Raw genomic sequence first — 16,434 nt, forward strand, 5'->3', positions numbered from 1 at the left:
AAATAAATAAATAAAAAAGAAAGAAAGAAAGAAAGATGGGCTGAACTAAGCATAGTGTTGAGTTTTCATCTCAGCACTCAGGAAGCAGAGGCAGGCAGATCTCTGTGAGTTCCAGGACAGCCTGTTCTACATAGTGAGTTCTACATAGTGAAGCCCTGTCTCAAAAATCAATCAACCAACCAATAAATCATAGGCTGGAGAGATTACTTGGGGGCTAAGATCACTTGCTGTTCTTGCAGAGGATCCAGGTTCAGTTGCCAGCACAGACAGTAGGTCACAATCACCTGTAACTTCTTTTTTCTTTTCTCTCCTTTTTTTTTTGTTTTTTTGTTTTTGTTTGTTTGTTTTTTGTTTTTTGAAATGGGTTTTCTCTGTGTAGCGTTGGCTGTCCTAGACTCAATTTGTAGACCAGGCTGGCCTCAAAATCACAGAGATGCACATGCCTCTGCCTCCCCAATTGCTGGGATTACAGACATGCATCACTCTACCTGGCCTAATTTTTATTTTTATTTGTTTTGTTTATTTGCTTTTGAGTCAGGGTTTCTCTGTATAGCTCTGACTGTCCTGGAACTCACTTTGTAAACCAGGCTGGCCTCAAAACTCAGAGATCCCAAGTGTTGGGATTAAAGGCTTTCTCACCACCTCCCAGCTAAATAATTTTTAAAATAACATTTGCAGGCCGGGTGTGGCAGCACACACGTTTAATCGTAGCACTCGAGAGGCAGAGGCAGGTGGACTGCCGTGAGTTCAAGGCCAGCCTGGTCTACAAAGAGAGCCCAGGACAGCCAAGGTTACACAGAGAACCCCTGTCTCGAAAACCAAAAAAAAAAAAAAAAAAAAAAAAGAAGAAGAAGAAAGAAAAACTGAAGTTAAAAAAAATTACGTTTGCTCCTGTTTCTTGTGTTTTGTTAACATAGTCTAACCTGAAAATCTGAAATCCAGAACACTCCAAAATCTGAAATGATCTCACCAGTACAAAATTCTGCACTTTCATGTTTTCATTCTGAAATAACCCCCAAAGGCCTACATGCTCGTTGTGTAGCAAGATTTTCTTAGGTGAGGATGCAGCATACATCTACTCATCCCATTAGGGAACTCGTGAGATGCCAAAGTATGGCTATTATCACCAAAACCCAATTTGGTAGAACCAATGATATGGTTACTTACAGGAATATGGGTGAGGAATTACTAATGGGCAGAAATGACTCAAAGACAGCTGAATCACCAAAGCCCACCCCGGCATGAATGATGGCTCAAAAAACCAGGGCCCTGGAGCACACGGCTCAGCCGGCAGGCAGCTGCATGAGTTGGATGGTAGCCATTCCGGGTGCCTTGGTTGGTCTCAACGTCTTCCAGGCGGCTTGGCTGGGTTCTGCTTTCTCCAGACAGCTGGCCTGGACTCACACTCTTGGAAGCTTTCCTCCTCGGAGAGTCTTCGCTGAAGCTCAGCTTGTCTGAGTCTTGGCAACTTAGCTCTCTGAGAGTCAGTTTTTGTTCACCTGAGAGGGACTCACAGCTTTTCCTGTTTTACTCTGCCAGGGAGGCGCCTAGTCAGTCTGCTCTGTTTCAGGGACTTCCTGAAGCTATTTTGAGTCGTTTACCCTCCAGTTTAAGGAGCTTCCCTGAAAGACGGAAAGACTATAAACCTGCACGTCCTTGGGAGATGGAGGTGTCTTTGGGAAGTGGGATCTGGAAGAAGGCAGGTGGTCACTAACCGCCTGTCCCTGAGGGGACGTTGGACCCATCTCTGCTTTCCTGCCTCTGAACAGATCTGCTCCTCCGGGTGTTCTCACCATGTTACACCGTGCAATCAAAGGGGCCAGAGACTAAGGCTGAAACCTCGGAAACTGTGAATTTTCCCCCTTTGAGTTACTGTTGGGGCTCAGTGGTCAGAGTGCTTACCTAGTATGGGTGAAGCCCCAAGTCTGATCCCTGGGACGTCTTAAATCAGGTGTTGTCATGGTGCACACCTATAGTCTTAGCACTTAGGAGACTGGGACGGAAGGATTGCTGTGATTCTAACAAATGAGAAGGCTACTGAGTGAGAATGTGTCCTGGAACTCGCTCTGTAGACCTGGCTGTCCTCTTTTTATTTATTTATGTACTTTTTTGGTTTTTTCGAGACAGGGTTTCTCTGTGTAGCCTTGGCTATCCTAGACTCGCTTTGTAGACCAGGCTGGCCTCGAACTCACAGCGTGAGTTCTGCCTCTGCCTCTGCCTCCCAAGTGCTAGGATTAAAGGCATGAGGCACCACGCCCGGCTGGGCTGGCCTCTTTTGAACTCAACTTGCCTTTGTTCCCTAAATGCTGGGATTAAAAAAGTGCGCCACCTCCACCCGGTTTCCAAAGCATTGCTGTTGTTGTTTTGTCTGTTTGTTTAAAATGGGTTAAACAGATTCCTTTATTCCCTTTAGAGAAAATCGGACCCTAAGGGAGATGATTCAAACAGATTCCTTTATTCCCTGTAGGAGAAAATATGATCCTACCGGAGAGCAAACCATTCCTGTGAGTGCCGGAAAACAGAACCTAAGGTTTCAAGAAAAAAACCAAGCACAACCCCTAGCCTGACCACTGCTTCCCCGGCTCAAGCGCCACATGCTCTCCGACTCCCGCACCCGAACAACAGGCCCGCATGCAACGCACCAAAGGTGCACCGGGTCTGCCAGCTAGAAACCGACCACCTGACGACCCGGAGCGAGGCGAGACGGGGCGCGCACGCGCAGCTTGGCTTTATGCACGGTTTTATTGCGTCACCGCGACTCCAGAGCGCGCGGCTGAATCATAAGCACGCTCGCATCTTCGGTCTTGCGCATGTTCCTCTGCCAGGCGCGCGCCGAGGCCGCGGAGTCGGCATCCCTGTCCACCTTCTTTTCCAGGAGATGCATGCGCGCCGTGGTCTCGGTCAGCATGTCCATGAGCAGTTCTTGTTGCAGCTTCAGGTAGTTGTTCTCCTCCAGCAGCACTTGGTTCTTGATCGGCTGCGCCTGCGCCTTCCAGGCCTTGCCGGTGGGCGAGGGCAGTGGCGTGCGCGCGCGTGCGCGCTGCACCTCCGCGCTCCAGCGGCCGCCGCGGAACACGAAGGCCATGTCGCTCAGCCGGGTGCGCGGCGCGCCGTAGCTCAGCCCCAGCTCGGTCTGGCGCGTGCGTTGGTCCAGCAGATAGAAGGTGGACAGGGATGAGATGCGGCGCAGCGGCGGCCTCCGCGGCGAGAAGCGGCGCGAGAAGTGGTCCGCCCAGAACTGCCGCAACTGCTCCCATAGGCGGCCCGCGTGTCTCGCGGCCAGGCAGTCAAAGGCCTCCAGGTTGAAGCGTGGGTGGGCCCGCGGGGGGTGACTTGGAGCCCTGCTGTCCTGGAATGATGCAGGCGAGCCAGTGGCACAGCTGAAAAGCAAATGGCTGGTGAGCGGCCCGTTCAGGATTGGCAGCCCCCAAACCCAACTTCCCCAGGACCCTTCATTTGTGGGTGCTTTAAGAGATAATGTAGGTAAAAGCCTGGGAACCCCGTTCTCAGAGATGCAGCTGGAAGAGACCCCAGGTGGGGGTCAGGTAGAGCAGGCCTTTGCTAGGCGGAGTGGGAACAGAATGGAGAGCTTTGAGGAAGTGTGACTTGTGGGGCAAGGCTGTTGCTCCAGATGTGTGGGAGAGCCTGGGGATAGGGTTAGTTCTGAGAATAGCAGAAAAGTAGGCTAGAAAGGTGAGCCAGGGCATCTTGAGGTGCAGTACAGGGAATCTGGACTGTTGAGTTGTCAGTCTTTAAGGGAGGCTACTGATGGCTGCAACGGCAGGGTTGGTACGGATTCTGCAGTGTCCGCTAAGGTGTCTAGCGTAATTGCATCTCTCAGGTGATGATATTCTTACACCGGCGCCTGCTCCATGCCAGGTCTGGCCTGCACAGGGGACACCACCAGCACATCCTTTGTCTACCCTCGAGATGCTCCTGGTCCAGCTGGAAAGACGTGTGTTAAAGTTCAGTGTGGTCAGTGGTCACATCCGCCTGAGCCAGGTGCCTTGGCCTAGACCTATGCGTAGCTTTAAGGTAGCTGGGATTCTGCACACTGGAGTTGACTTCTGTTCCTAGCAGACCACTACTTCAAGCAATGTAAAGACCAGATAAGCGTCTTATCTCCTACAATTACTTACAAAATGCTGATTCTACAGTGTGTGGTTTTTTCCTTTTTTGTTTTGTTTTTTTGTTTGTTTTTTGTTTTGTTTTGTTTTTCCAGACAGGGTTTCTCTGTGTAGCCTTGGCTCTCAAGGACTCACTTTGTAGACCAGGCTGGCCTCAAACTCACAGCAATCCGCCTGCCCTCTACCTCCCAAATGCTGGGATTAAATGGCTACAGTGTGTTTTAAATACCTCTCCTGCCCATGCTGGGAGTAAAGAGAGATGCCAGCAGGGTCCCTCTGCCACACCTTCATTAAGTCAGCACACACTTCTGCAGGCGGAGAGAGGCAGGCTGGTTCCTGCCCTCTGGTTCATAGAGACCGTCCCTGCAAGTACCTACACATCCATCCTGGAGGGCACAACTCCCCAGAAGACTGTTCCTTGACATTCTTTGCAAGGTGTTCCTCACCTGGAAGATGTGGTGGAGGTGCCCAAGCTGCTGTCCCAGGCCTGGCCCCATTTCTGGATCACCTCACCCCACTTGCCTGCCAGCTATGAGTCACAATGCCTCCTAGGGTAGAAGGAGGTGCTGACAGTGAAGTGTGTCCAGTTAAGTGAAATTATTGAGCATTTACTGTGCTCCCCGGCGCTGTTCTAGGGAGGTGAAGGCGTTCTGTTATTAAGTAGCACCTCTTGTCCTGTTTAGGTTTTTGTTGTTTTGATCTGGGTCCTTTTGAGACAGAGTAGCCATTCTCTGTAGCCTAAGATGGTCCTGACTATGTGTTAAGCTAATAAGAGTCCTGCTGAGCAGGCCAGTGGTGTCACATACACCTTTAATCCCAGCACTCCAGAGACAGAGGCAGGTGGAGGTCCAGGCCAGCCTGGGCAACAGAGTGAGTTCCAGGACATCCAGGGCTACACAGAAAAACTCTCAAACGAACAAACAAATGAAAATTTCTGCTTCATGCTTCTGCGTTCCAGCTGGATTATAGGCTTAAGCCACTGTGCTCAGGTTTTTTTTCTATTTTTTATTTTTTGGCTTGAATGTGGGAAGTAGCAATATGGGTAGTGTGGCCCCTAGCCAAAGGTCAACATCCTTGATCACTCACCACCTTATTTATTTATGTTTTTAGAGACAGGGTTTCTCTGTATAGTCTTGGATGTCCTGGAACTAGCTGTGTCAGCCAGGCTGGCCTCAAACTCAAGATTGTTGGGATCAAAGGCGTGTGCCAACGGGCCTGGTCTTCAGCCTTATTTTTGGAGTCAGGGTCTCTCAGGGAACCTGGACCTCAGAATCGGCTAACCTAGGGGACCAGTAAGCTCTAGGGATCATCCATCTCTCTGCCCACCTTTGCCAGGGAAGTGTCTTCTGGAGTTGTGATAACACCAAAGGTGAGTGTCCAGGAGCTCCCAGAGATGGTATTTAGGAACTTCTCTCCCTTCCTCAAGTTCCAGATCTGTGCCCTGCAGAGTTTATATGTAGGGGTGCGTGTACGTCACTCGGTGTCCAGTGTTGGCCTGTCTCTGTGCCCCAGTTCCACCCAGCACTGGAATTATAGAAGCAGGCCGCCACACCCATTTCACTATGAGTGCTGGTGTCTGCTCAGGGTCTCAAGCTTACGCAGCAGCACTTCGCTCACTGAGCCTTCTCCCCAGCCCCTTTCTTGGGCTTTTTAAGTCCTGGTCTCACTTTGTGAGCCTAGGCTGGCCCAGTCTCCTAGGCCTGAGTCTTCTGAGCAGCTCCGGTCCTTAGGTTCATGGCACACAGTTGGCTTAAACCACCATTTTCAGCAGTGGTGTGAAGTGGGAGGTGACCATAGGGAATTGGGAATTGTTCTGGTATGTATGTGGATTGTCCTGTCCTGACAGCTTAGTCCTTCCTGTGTGTGGCAATGGAACCTTTTGGGGGCAGGGGATTGAACCCAGGGCCTCCTGCATAGTATTTGTATACTCTTCTACAGGCCCTACACCTCTAGCCCCGACTGGACCTTTAAAAGGACAGGTCTACTGAGGGCAATGCGCCATTGGGGCTGCTATACGGAAGAGGGATTAATGCTGGGCTGGCATGGTTAGTTCCTCAGAGACTGGTTTATGGAGTGAACCTGGGGCTCCACCCCTCCCTGAGGGTTTATATGCAGTTAATAGTTGATGGTTCTAATGTTCCTGTAAACAAAAAAAAAAAAAAACACCCACATCCCTGTTAGCATCCCTAAGGAAATTCTTTGGCTCATTTTGAGCTTGCACAGGCTCCTGGCCTCTCCCCACACACATACCACATACAACTTGAAAGTAGAGGAGGACTAGCTGGAGAGAGAAAGGGACTGGTGATAGTGATGGGTGAAGAGAGAGTAAGGGGATGATGAAAACACAGTCTAATCTATGAATAAGCTACAGTGAAACCTGCTATTATGTGTAATCTATACTACTAAAGCATTTTTTAAAGAGATTTATTTATACAATATTTGGCTTGCATGTGAGCCAGTAAGCCAGAAGAGGGCATCAGATCACATTACAGATGGTTGTGAGCCACCGTGTGGTTGCTGGGAATTGAACTCAGGATCTTTGGAAGTATAAGCAGTGCTCTTAACCTCTGAGACATCTCTCCAGCCCCTACTCAAGTATTTTTAAAGAGCATGAATGCCAAGCATGGTAGCCCCTACCTGTATTTCAGCACTCAGGAGGCTGAGGTCAGAGGCTTACTCTGAGTTCATGGCCAGCCTAACCTACAGAAGGAGTTCTAGATCAGCCTGGAGCACTGAGACTGCCTAAATGCAACAACAACAAAAAAGAGACCAAGCGAGTAAGCTTGAAGTCAGCTTTTCCGTGTGGCCTCTCCTCTTGAACCCCTACCATGGCGCTGTCTGCCGTGTTGCATTGCAGCCAGGAAGACCTCATCAGGCCAGAAGATATCAGTACTAGTCTCTTGGATGCCCTCAATAGTCAGCCAAATAATTCTCTCTCTCTCTCTCTCTCTCTCTCTCTCTCTCTCTCTCTCTCTCTCTCTCTCTCTCTCCCTCCCTCCCTCCCTCCCTCCCTTTTTTTAATGTGCATTGATGCTTTGCCTGCATGTATCTGTGTGAGGGTGTCAGATTTTGGAATTACAGACAGTTATGAGCTGCCATGTGGGTGCTGGGAATTGAACCCGGATCCTCTGGAAGAGCAGCCAGTGCCCTTCACCACTGAGCCATCTCTCCAACCCCCTGTCTCTCTGTTTTTTAAATTTACTTTTGTTTTTTCAAGTTTCTCTATGATAGAGTCCTGGCTGTCCTGGAGCACCATGGCTGGCCTCAAACTTATAAAAATCTGCCTGCCTCTGTCTCCCCAGTGCTGGGATTAAAAGTGTGCCACCATGCCCACATCTACTTTTTATTTTTAATGTTATAATGTGTGTGTGTCTGTGGGGTTTGTGAACGTGAGTGTAGTGCCCAGAAGAGGGCATCAGATCCTTGCCAGCACTTACACGGAGTTGTGAGCTGGTCTTTGCGGTGCTGGAAGTCAAATCAGCAAGTGCTCTTAACCTATGAGCCAATTCTTTAGTCACAAATCCTCTTTTCTTTGCAAAGCACCATCTCAAGTGTGATAACAGAAAACAGACTGATAGAGGGAGTTACCAGACAATCCATCATGACATGGTATCATGCAGCGGGTCCCCGAGAAGCACAGTATAAGATGGAATTCTTGTTGAGGTGATTTATGAGGGATGTGCTTTCAGGAGAAAAGATGGGAATAGGGTAGGCTTAACACTAAGGGGAGACTGGTGTAAGTGGAGATTAGCTTCTGTCTGACTCCGTGGGCAACTCAGCACAGGTTGTACCACAGTCAAAAGAGGCCTCACAGTTACTGGCAGGGGCAGCTATGCGTTATCACCTGACAACAAAAGCCGCAAGAGGATGGATGGGACACCATCAATAATAAAGTTCTGGGCGGAGGGTTGGAGAGATGGCTGGCAGGTAAGAGTGCTTGCTCTTCCAGAGAACTCAGGTTTGGTAGCTGGAACCCATGTCAGCTGGTTTACAACTTCCTCTGACTCCCACTTCAGGGGAGCTGATACCTTCGCTTGACCTGCACAGGCATATGTGTGTATGCACTTGCACAAACACACAGACAGTCCTGGCTAGTTTTATGTCAACTTGATATAAGCTAGCATTATTTGGGAAGGACTCTCAGTTGAGAGTCAGGTGTCGTGGCGCACGCCTGTCATCCCCAGCACTCTGGGAGGCAGAGGCAGGTGGATCTTTGTGAGTTTCAGGCCAACTGGGTCTACAAATTGAGTCCAGGACAGCCGACTACCCAGAGAAACCCTGTCTTGAAAAAAGAAAATCAGTCTGCATGCAAATCTGTAGTCCATTTTCTTAGTTACTGATTTAGCCCCTTGTGCCGAATGGTACACAGTCTGCCTGAACAGGTAGTCTGCCCAGGGTGCTCTAAGAAAGCAGGCTGAGCAGGTGAGGAAGGAGCAAGCCTGTAAGCAGCACTCCATGCCCTCCACTTCTGCTCCTGCCTCCAGGTTCCTGCCCTGACTTCCCAAACCTTTTTTCCTCAAGTTGCATTTATTCATGGTGCTTTATTATAGCAATAGTAACCCTAACACACCAGCCTTCCCCCCCCCCCCCCACCTACCACACACACACAAGCCTTTAAACTAAAATGTGCTGGAAAGATGGCCCAGTGGCTCAGACCATGTACTACCATTACACAAAACCTGAGCTTGGTTCCAAACACCCACTATGGTTGGGTGGCTCATATTGCCTATAGCTTCAGCTCCAGGGAATCCAATCTCTTCTGGCCTTTGCAGGCATCTGCATAGACAGGCACATGCCCAACGAGACACATAATTAAACATAGGAACAGGTAGTGGTAGCACATGCCTTTAATCCCAGCAGTCAAGAGGCTGCAGCAGGCTCTGAGTTCCAGGCCAGCCTGGTCTACAGAATTAGGTCAGGACAGCTAGTGCTACCTAGAGAAATTTTGTCTTGGAAACTTTTTTTTTAAAAAGTAAATCTTTAAAAAAAAAAAAAAAAGCAAGCCAGGTGGTGGTGCACACCTTTAATCCCAGCACTCAGGAGGCAGAGGCAGGTGGATCTTAGTGAGTTCAAGGCTAGTCCAGGATAACCACTGCTACTCAGAGGAGCCAGGCACAGTGGCACATACCTTCAGATGGACTGTGAATTCAAAGCTAGCCTGGCTTATAGAGCAAGTTCCAAGCCAGCCATGGCTATACAGGCACTGTCTCAAAACCCAAAGTGAATAAATACATGGAAAATGGCAGGAAAATCATTATATGGAGAATAATTTCTGACTATAATACATGGCAGTGAAGAAAATGGTTTAGGACAGGTGAAGCGTGAGGACTTATTTATTGGTGTGTTGTTGTTTGTTGTGAGACAGGGTTTCTCTGGGTAGCCCTGGTTGCCCCAGAACTTGCTTTGTAGAGGAGGCTCGACTGCTACTCAGAGATGGGCCTGCCTCTTCTTCCTGAGTACTGGGATTAAAGGCTTTTGCCACCACCTCCCCAAGAACTACTTTAGACATGGTATTCAGAGAGGGCACTTAATTACCATGCCTAAGCCTGAAGGATGACAGTGGGGAGACCGCACTGAAGATCTGCGGTCTAGACTGGGAAGAAACTTGCCATCCATGAAGGCCATGTTTGGGACAGAGGAAGGAAATGAAACTGCCCCAAATGACTGTCACTACTTGCTCTTTCTAATCTCAGTGGTTTCTTCTCAGGGCTTCCTAGTTAATTCACCTCTGCGTGCCCTAAGAGGGGTTGAACTCACCCCCAGGGGAATGCTTGCAGGTGGCAGCACTGCTTTCTGGAAGTTTCTTTAACTGGTTTTTTAAAAAAAATTAGTTTTTAAAAAAGTATGTAAAGTAAAAATATGTAAAGTGACATTCAAGATCACATAACTTTTACATTTTTATTTATTTATTATGTGTACAGTGTTCTGTCTGCACTCCAGGAGAGGATACCAGATCTCATTATAGATGGCTGTGAGCCACCATGTGGTTACTGGGAATTGAACTCAGGACCTTTGGAAGAGTAGCCAGTGCACTTAACCTCTGAGCCATCTCTCCAAGCCGCTCTTCAACTGTTCTATATTGCTGGCCTTGAACTTCTGGACTCAGCAGCCCTGAGAACTGCAGAAACCCAGCACATCCACCCTGTCACAGTTTTATTGAGGTATAATTGATACAATAAACTGTATTTGTAATGTGCAATTTGGTATCTTGATAATTTATGTGACCAAAAGTATATGGTAATAAAAATATGGTAAAGGTTTACATTGCCTGCAGAAGCTCTCTGTTCTCATCGCTGCAGTGAACAGTCTGGAATTTTAGGTAATAGAATTGGTCTTTATGTATTCCTGTGCAAAAGGGAGGGAGTGGTTGGCTTTAAGGTATCCATGTTGTATTGACAAATCATTTCATTTTATAGGTGATTAGTATTCCATTGTATGGCGGTACCACACAATTTGTTTTTTTGTTGTTGTTGTTGTTGTTGTTGGTAGAAATTTGGGTTGTTTCTAGTTTGGAAACAAGTATACATAAAACTTTAGTGCACATATCTGTACAAATCGTTGTCTGAACTGCCCCAACCCCCATACACACACACTCTGTGTTTCTATTGAATTATTATAAGTATAGGAATGGTAGGGTCACATGGCAGGCATGCTAGCCTTTTCCCAGTCTGCTTAAGCACATCCTTAATACCAGCAACCCCAAGTTTCAGCTCCTCTAGGCCTGGCTAAAGCTTGGTAAAATAGGAATTAATTTTAGCCATTGTTTTACCATGTCTATGTTGTCTAATCTGTGGTTTTGTTTTTGTGGGGTTTTTGTTTGTTGGTTGGTTTTGTTTTTGAGACAAGGTTTCTCTGTGTAGCCTTGGCTGTCCTGGACTCTCTTTGTAGACCAGGCTGGCCTTGAACTCAGTGATCCAACTGTCTCTGCCTCCCAAGTGCTGGGATTAAAGGCGCACACCACCACAACCAGCCCTAATCTGTGGTTTATTTTTGGTTTTGGTTTTGGTTTTGGTTTTTGGTTTTTCGAGACAGGGTCTCTCTGTGTTAGCCTTGGCTGTCCTGGACTCACAAATCTGTGGTTTTAATGTGCAGTTTTCTAATGAGGTGGTGGTTCAAGTCTTTTGCACTTGGGATGCAGAGGCAAGTTGATCTCTGAATTTGCGACCAGCTTGGTCTGTGTAGAGAGTGCTAGACCACCTAGAACTACGTAGTGAGACTCTGTCTTCAAAAAAAAAGAAAAAACCAAAACCTCAAGCCCAAGCCTAGCACATGTGAGCCACGTGCTTTGTTGTCTGATCCAAATGTTTCATGGTGTGGAAGACTCACCTGTTGTATATAGCTTATTTTATTACATAGAAATGGGGAGATGGAGAGATAAACCGGTTTTTGTTATGATCCCAAGTGTGGGATCGGACCGGTCTTGTGAGACAAGAGGTGAGGTTAATCCACTAGAAGACTGTAGGCTCTGTTTCTTAACAATTAAAGTTTATTATACAACCCAAGTAGCTTACTCAAGAGGGAAAAAAGGTTAAAGGGAAAAAAGAGTGAACTTTCCGGTATCCGTTCCACGGGACGGGTCCTTAGGTATCTCTGGCCTGCGTGCTGGTCCAGCCAGTTCACTGATCCACATGTGCTCAAACCCAGTCTGAACCTGCTGGTGTTCTCTCCTCTCCGCCTGTCTGTGTCATGTGCGGAAGGGTGGTCTCCTTCTCCTGTTGAGAGTCGATTAGACAAACAATAGTCCAGGTGGGGTCCCCAGGTCTGCTTCCTGAATTCCAGGTCCAGGATGGCTCCACTCAGTCTATCTCAAGGTATCCATGGGGTGTCCAAGGGTAAAGCCTGCCAAGACTGCTTTCACCTGTGACAAAGCTTTCAGTCTTTCCCACAGAAGACCAACCACCTCGTGTGGAAGCTTGATTGTTGTCAGCCAAAAGAATCCGTGAACAGACTCTGGGAGGAGATATATAAATGAGCCCAAAACTGGAGGCGGGGCCTTTGGAGACTTGTGATAGTTTTGGCTGTTTTTTGCTCCACTTCAAGATGCTCCTAGAGAGAACCGCTCGAGGGAAGGCTTTGGGGCTCCGGCTCCTGCTGAGGTTCTGGGTTCTGGTTACTCCAGGTTCCAGCAGAAGAAATCCTGCTGACTATGCCTGGAGAATCGTTCCTCGGAACTGATATTCTTATGGTTTTGTTATTGTATTCTTTAATCCTCTTTTCCTATTGTTTCGGTTAGTCAGGTTATAAGGGACGTACGCTCAGTTAATAAATTCTTAATAAGGGGCTGGGGAGATGGCTCAGAGGTAAAGAGCACTGGCTGCTCTTCCAGAGGTCCTGAGTTCAATTCCCAGCAACCACATGGTGGCTCAGAACCATCTAGAATGAGATCTGGTGCCCTCTTCTGGCCTGCAGGGGAACAGGCAGGTAAAAACGCTATATACATAATAAATAAATCTTAATAAATTCTTAATAAAATATATTGGTTAAGAAAATTGAGCCTACACTCACCCTTTTCCTCAACTCATGTCTGCCAGTTGACCTTTAGCAAGCTTCTGGAAACAAGGATCCATTTTCTTCTCGATTGATGATTGATTTGTTTACTGTCGGTATGACTTACTTGGATATTTTTTTTACACACATTTGTTTATGGCACGGGCACACATGTGCTGTTGTGTACATGTGGTGGATATGCTGTCAGGGTCAGTTCTCCTCTTTCACCCTGTGGGTCCGAGGACTGCCATCAGGCTCGCTGTCAAGTACATTTACATCCAGAGCAGCTTGCTTACTCTGATGTTTTGTTTGTTGCCTTGAAGATTTATTTTGTGTATGTGTGTGTGTTTGCATGTGAGCCAGAAGAGGGCATCAGCGTCCCTATAACTGGAGTTACAGGTATATAAGAACAACACAAGTCAGTGCTGGGAAACTGACTTAGTCCCTCTGCAAGAGCAGCAAATGCATTTAACCACCGAGCCATATCTAACCATGCTTTTTATGTTTTTGTTTTGTTTTCTTTCTTTCTTTCTTTCTTTTTTTTTTTTTTTTAAGATTTATTTATTATTATGTATACAGTGTTTCACCTGTATGTCAGAAGAGGGCATCAGATCTCATTACAGATGGTTGTGAGCCACCATGTGGTTGCTGGGAATTGAACTCAGGACCTCTGGAAGAGCAGTCAGTGCTCTTATCCACTGAGCCATCTCTTCAGCCCTTTATTTCTTTATTGGTTTTTCAAGACAGGGTTTCTCTGTGTAGCCTTGACTGTCCTGGATTCACTCTGTAGATCAGGCTGGCCTCGAACTCACAAAGATCCTCTTGCCTGTCTCCCAGAGTGCTGGGATTATGGGCATGCACTAGCATGCCTGGTTGGGTTTTTGTTTTGTTTTTTGTTGTTGGTGGTGATGGGGTTTTTTTGGTTGTTGTTCTTTTGGGTTTTTGTTTTGTTTTGTTTTTGTTTGTTTGTTTGAGATAGGGTTTTCTCTGTGTAGCTGTGGCTATCCTGGAACCAAGCTGGTCTCAAACTGATAGAGATCCACTTGCCTTTGCTTCCCAAGTGCTAGGATTAAAGGGGAGTACCAGCTCCTGTTTTGTTTTTGAGACAGGGTCCTATATACCATAGGCCTTGAATTTTAAAGCTTCCTGTATCTTCCAAGTGTGGGGATTACAGGTAGGTGCTACCGTTCCTGGATTGATTTATATTTTTCAGTAGTTTATAAGTCCTTCAGTTACTTTAGTCATGAGATGGCTGAGCCCTAACCCTGAAAAACTGGAGAGAATTTCAAACTACTCAGGAGCTGGGCGTGGTGGCGCACGCCCATAATCCCAGCACTTGGGAGGCAGAGGCAGGCGGGATCGCTGTGAGTTCGAAGCCAACCTGGTCTACAAAGCAGATCCAGGACAGGCAAGGCTACACAGAGAAACCCTGTCTCGAAAAACCAAAATAAATAAATAAATAAATAAATAAATAAATAAATAAATAAAATAAAATAAAACTACTCAGGATCAGGAAGATTGTGTGGAAGGCCCATTTAGGCTATGAAGTAAATCCCAGACAACTTTGGCTGTATGGTGAGACTCTGTCTCAAAAAACAAAACAAGGGGCTTTGGAGATGGTTCCCTGGGTAAAAACACTTGCTACTCAAGTGTGTGGAAGTGTGCAAAGACATAAAAAGTGTGAGAATCCCCAGAACCCACAAAAAAGCTGCATGTATAGCACAAGTGGCTGTGACCCCAATACCCTGACAGGGAAGGAAGAGGCAGAGAAGCCCCAGCTTGAGGGCCAGAGGCCTGATATACACACACACACACACACACACAACACACATACACACACACACACACACACACACACAAAACACACACACACGGGGGGGGGGGGGGGGGCGGGGGAGCTCTGAAAGTTGACCCAAAGCACTAGAGCAATTGCAGAAATGTTTATCCAGGAGAAGCTTGGCACAAACAGGGTAAGAACGAACAGTAACACTCTTGCCTGGGGCTCTTACCTTTCCTCCACCCTGGTCAACAGGGTCCGTGTACCAAGAAAGATTAGGCAAAATGCACAAAGTATTAGCAGAGGGGACTCATCTGGCCCAGAAGGACCTACAATTAGATAACCTCTCACCCACTAGGTGGTTTTCAAAGTGGTGGTGCATGCCTTTAATCCCAGCTCTTGGGAGACAGAGACAGGTGGATTGCTGTGAGGTTGGGGCCAGCCTAGTCAACAAAGTGAGTCCGGGACAACCAAGGCTACACAGAGAAACCCTGTCTCAAAAAACAAACAAACAAAACAAAAACACCAGACAATAGCAAATTTGCAATGACATAGAAAAACTGGAACCTTCCACAGGGTTCTTCCACAGCGGAGGACAGTTTGGTAGTTAAACATAAACCCACGAATCAGTAATTCAGCTATGTGCCATGTGCACAATAGAATTGGAAACATGCCCACACAAATACTTGTACACAGACATTCACAGCAGCATTACTCATTACGGCTAGTAACCGGAAGCCATCAGATGTCCTTCAGATGGTCAGTAGATAAGATTGGTATATCCATATAATAGAATATTATTAAGCCATAAAAAGGGATAAAGTACTGATACATGCTTCATTGGGAACAAGCTAAAAAAAAAAAACATTCAAACCAAAAGAAATCAGATATTGCTAGTCGCCAATAGCAGATCATCCCTCTGCTAAAATGGAAATTCCTTAAAGTAGTAAATCCAAAGCCAAACAAAACATGATTTGAAAGTCAAGCAGCTTCCAGAGCCAAAGCAGCCAATGACTTGATCACACAACATGGAAACCAAGTGAGGCATTACAAAAGCAACCTAATTGCCTGTAGCACAATAAACCAGTTAATTGGTTACAGTTTTTTTTTTAAATTTGTGTGAATGTTTGTCTGCATATATGCATATGCACCATCTGTGTGTGTGGTACCCAAAGAGGCCAGAAGAGGTTATCAGACCCTTGAAGCAAGAGTTAGGAACAAAAAAAAAAAAAAAAAGAGTTAGGAACAGTTGTGAGCTGACATGTGGTTGCTGGGAACTGAACTCAGGTTCTCTGCAAGAGCAGCCAGGGAGTGCTCTTAACCACCAAGCTGTCTCTCCAGCCCCAGGTTACAGGTGGTTTTGGTTTTTTTTGTTTGTTTGTTTTGTTGTTGTTCTGTTTTTTGTTTTTTGAGACAGGGTTTCTTGGTGTAACAGCCCTGGCTATCCTGGAACCTCTCTTTGTAGACCAGGCTGGCCTTGAACTCAGAGATCCCCCTGCCTCTGCGTCCCCAGTGCTGGGACCCTCTGTTACAGTCTTGACGCTAACTGTAGCTTAGTTCACTGGTCACAGGGCCTTTTGCAACTAGTCTGAGCTCAATTACTGTGATAACGATGTCAGTTTGGTCAGCCGGACCCCGTGTGGACGACCACTCCAAATCCACAGCCTATTACAAAATATGATGTAAAGAGAGACACATATTTCAGTTGTTGGGAGTTGACTGTCAATAAATACTAAGGAATTTGTTGGAGGTACATATACTATATAAATTTAGGGAAAGTAACCACTCTTAAACCGGGTAACTTTCCTAGTTTGTAAACAATGTTTCATAAAGATTGTAGTCCTAGGTAGAGTTGTCTGAGGCTGGGTAAAAGATCATTTGATACCAGGAATTCAGAGGCAGCCTGGGCAACACAGTAAAATGCCATCCCTAAAATAAAACACCATAAAATCATGTAAGTCTGATCCCATTTTACACGAGCACTTCTACATTATGAAAAGGGTTTTATAAGTGTGTGTGAACATCTCAGCACAAGGCAGCTAA

At 46.7% G+C, this 16,434-nt stretch overlaps 1 protein-coding gene and 1 long non-coding RNA gene across 7 annotated transcripts in view; one reads left to right on the forward strand and one right to left on the reverse strand.

The window, feature by feature from the left end:
* Positions 1-2,434: 2,434 nt before the first annotated feature.
* On the reverse strand, positions 2,435-4,608 carry CBY3 (chibby family member 3). 3 transcript variants are annotated; one of them, XM_084763318.1, is made up of 2 exons: positions 4,505-4,608; positions 2,435-3,380 (listed from the first exon to the last, which is right to left on the reverse strand). In XM_084763318.1, the coding sequence occupies exons 1-2, from the start codon at positions 4,510-4,512 to the stop codon at positions 2,750-2,752; spliced, it is 639 nt and encodes a 212-aa protein (XP_084619444.1). In that variant the 5' UTR covers positions 4,513-4,608; the 3' UTR covers positions 2,435-2,749. The 3 variants fall into 3 exon arrangements, with proteins under 3 accessions (XP_084619444.1, XP_084619445.1, XP_084619443.1); XM_084763319.1 differs by having other exon boundaries at positions 4,501-4,583; XM_084763317.1 differs by lacking the exon at positions 4,505-4,608 and adding an exon at positions 4,357-4,468.
* The window catches only part of LOC311586966, a 97,769-nt gene continuing 84,133 nt past the window's right edge, over positions 2,799-16,434 (forward strand). For 2 of the 4 annotated variants that reach the window (XR_014775705.1, XR_014775706.1), the window contains exons 1-2: positions 2,799-2,938; positions 10,049-10,288. This is a non-coding gene — a long non-coding RNA (uncharacterized lncRNA). Of the gene's footprint in view, positions 2,939-3,265; positions 3,399-3,879; positions 5,497-10,048; positions 10,289-16,434 lie in introns of those variants that run through there. The other 2 variants (XR_014775708.1, XR_014775707.1) reach the window with 2 other exon arrangements.

The sequence above is a fragment of the Acomys minous genome (assembly GCF_964271855.1).
Source record: "Acomys minous genome assembly, chromosome: 16".
Taxonomy (NCBI): Eukaryota; Metazoa; Chordata; class Mammalia; order Rodentia; family Muridae; genus Acomys; species Acomys minous.

Coding starts and splice junctions, on each gene's coding strand:
- CBY3 (XM_084763317.1), bottom strand. CDS start 4,418: ATGAAGGTGTGGCAGAGGGACCCTGCTGGCATCTCTCTTTACTCCCAG. Junction 3,381..4,356: donor TCCCAGCATGGGCAGGAGAG/GTATTTAAAACA, acceptor TTTGCTTTTCAG/CTGTGCCACTGGCTCGCCTG.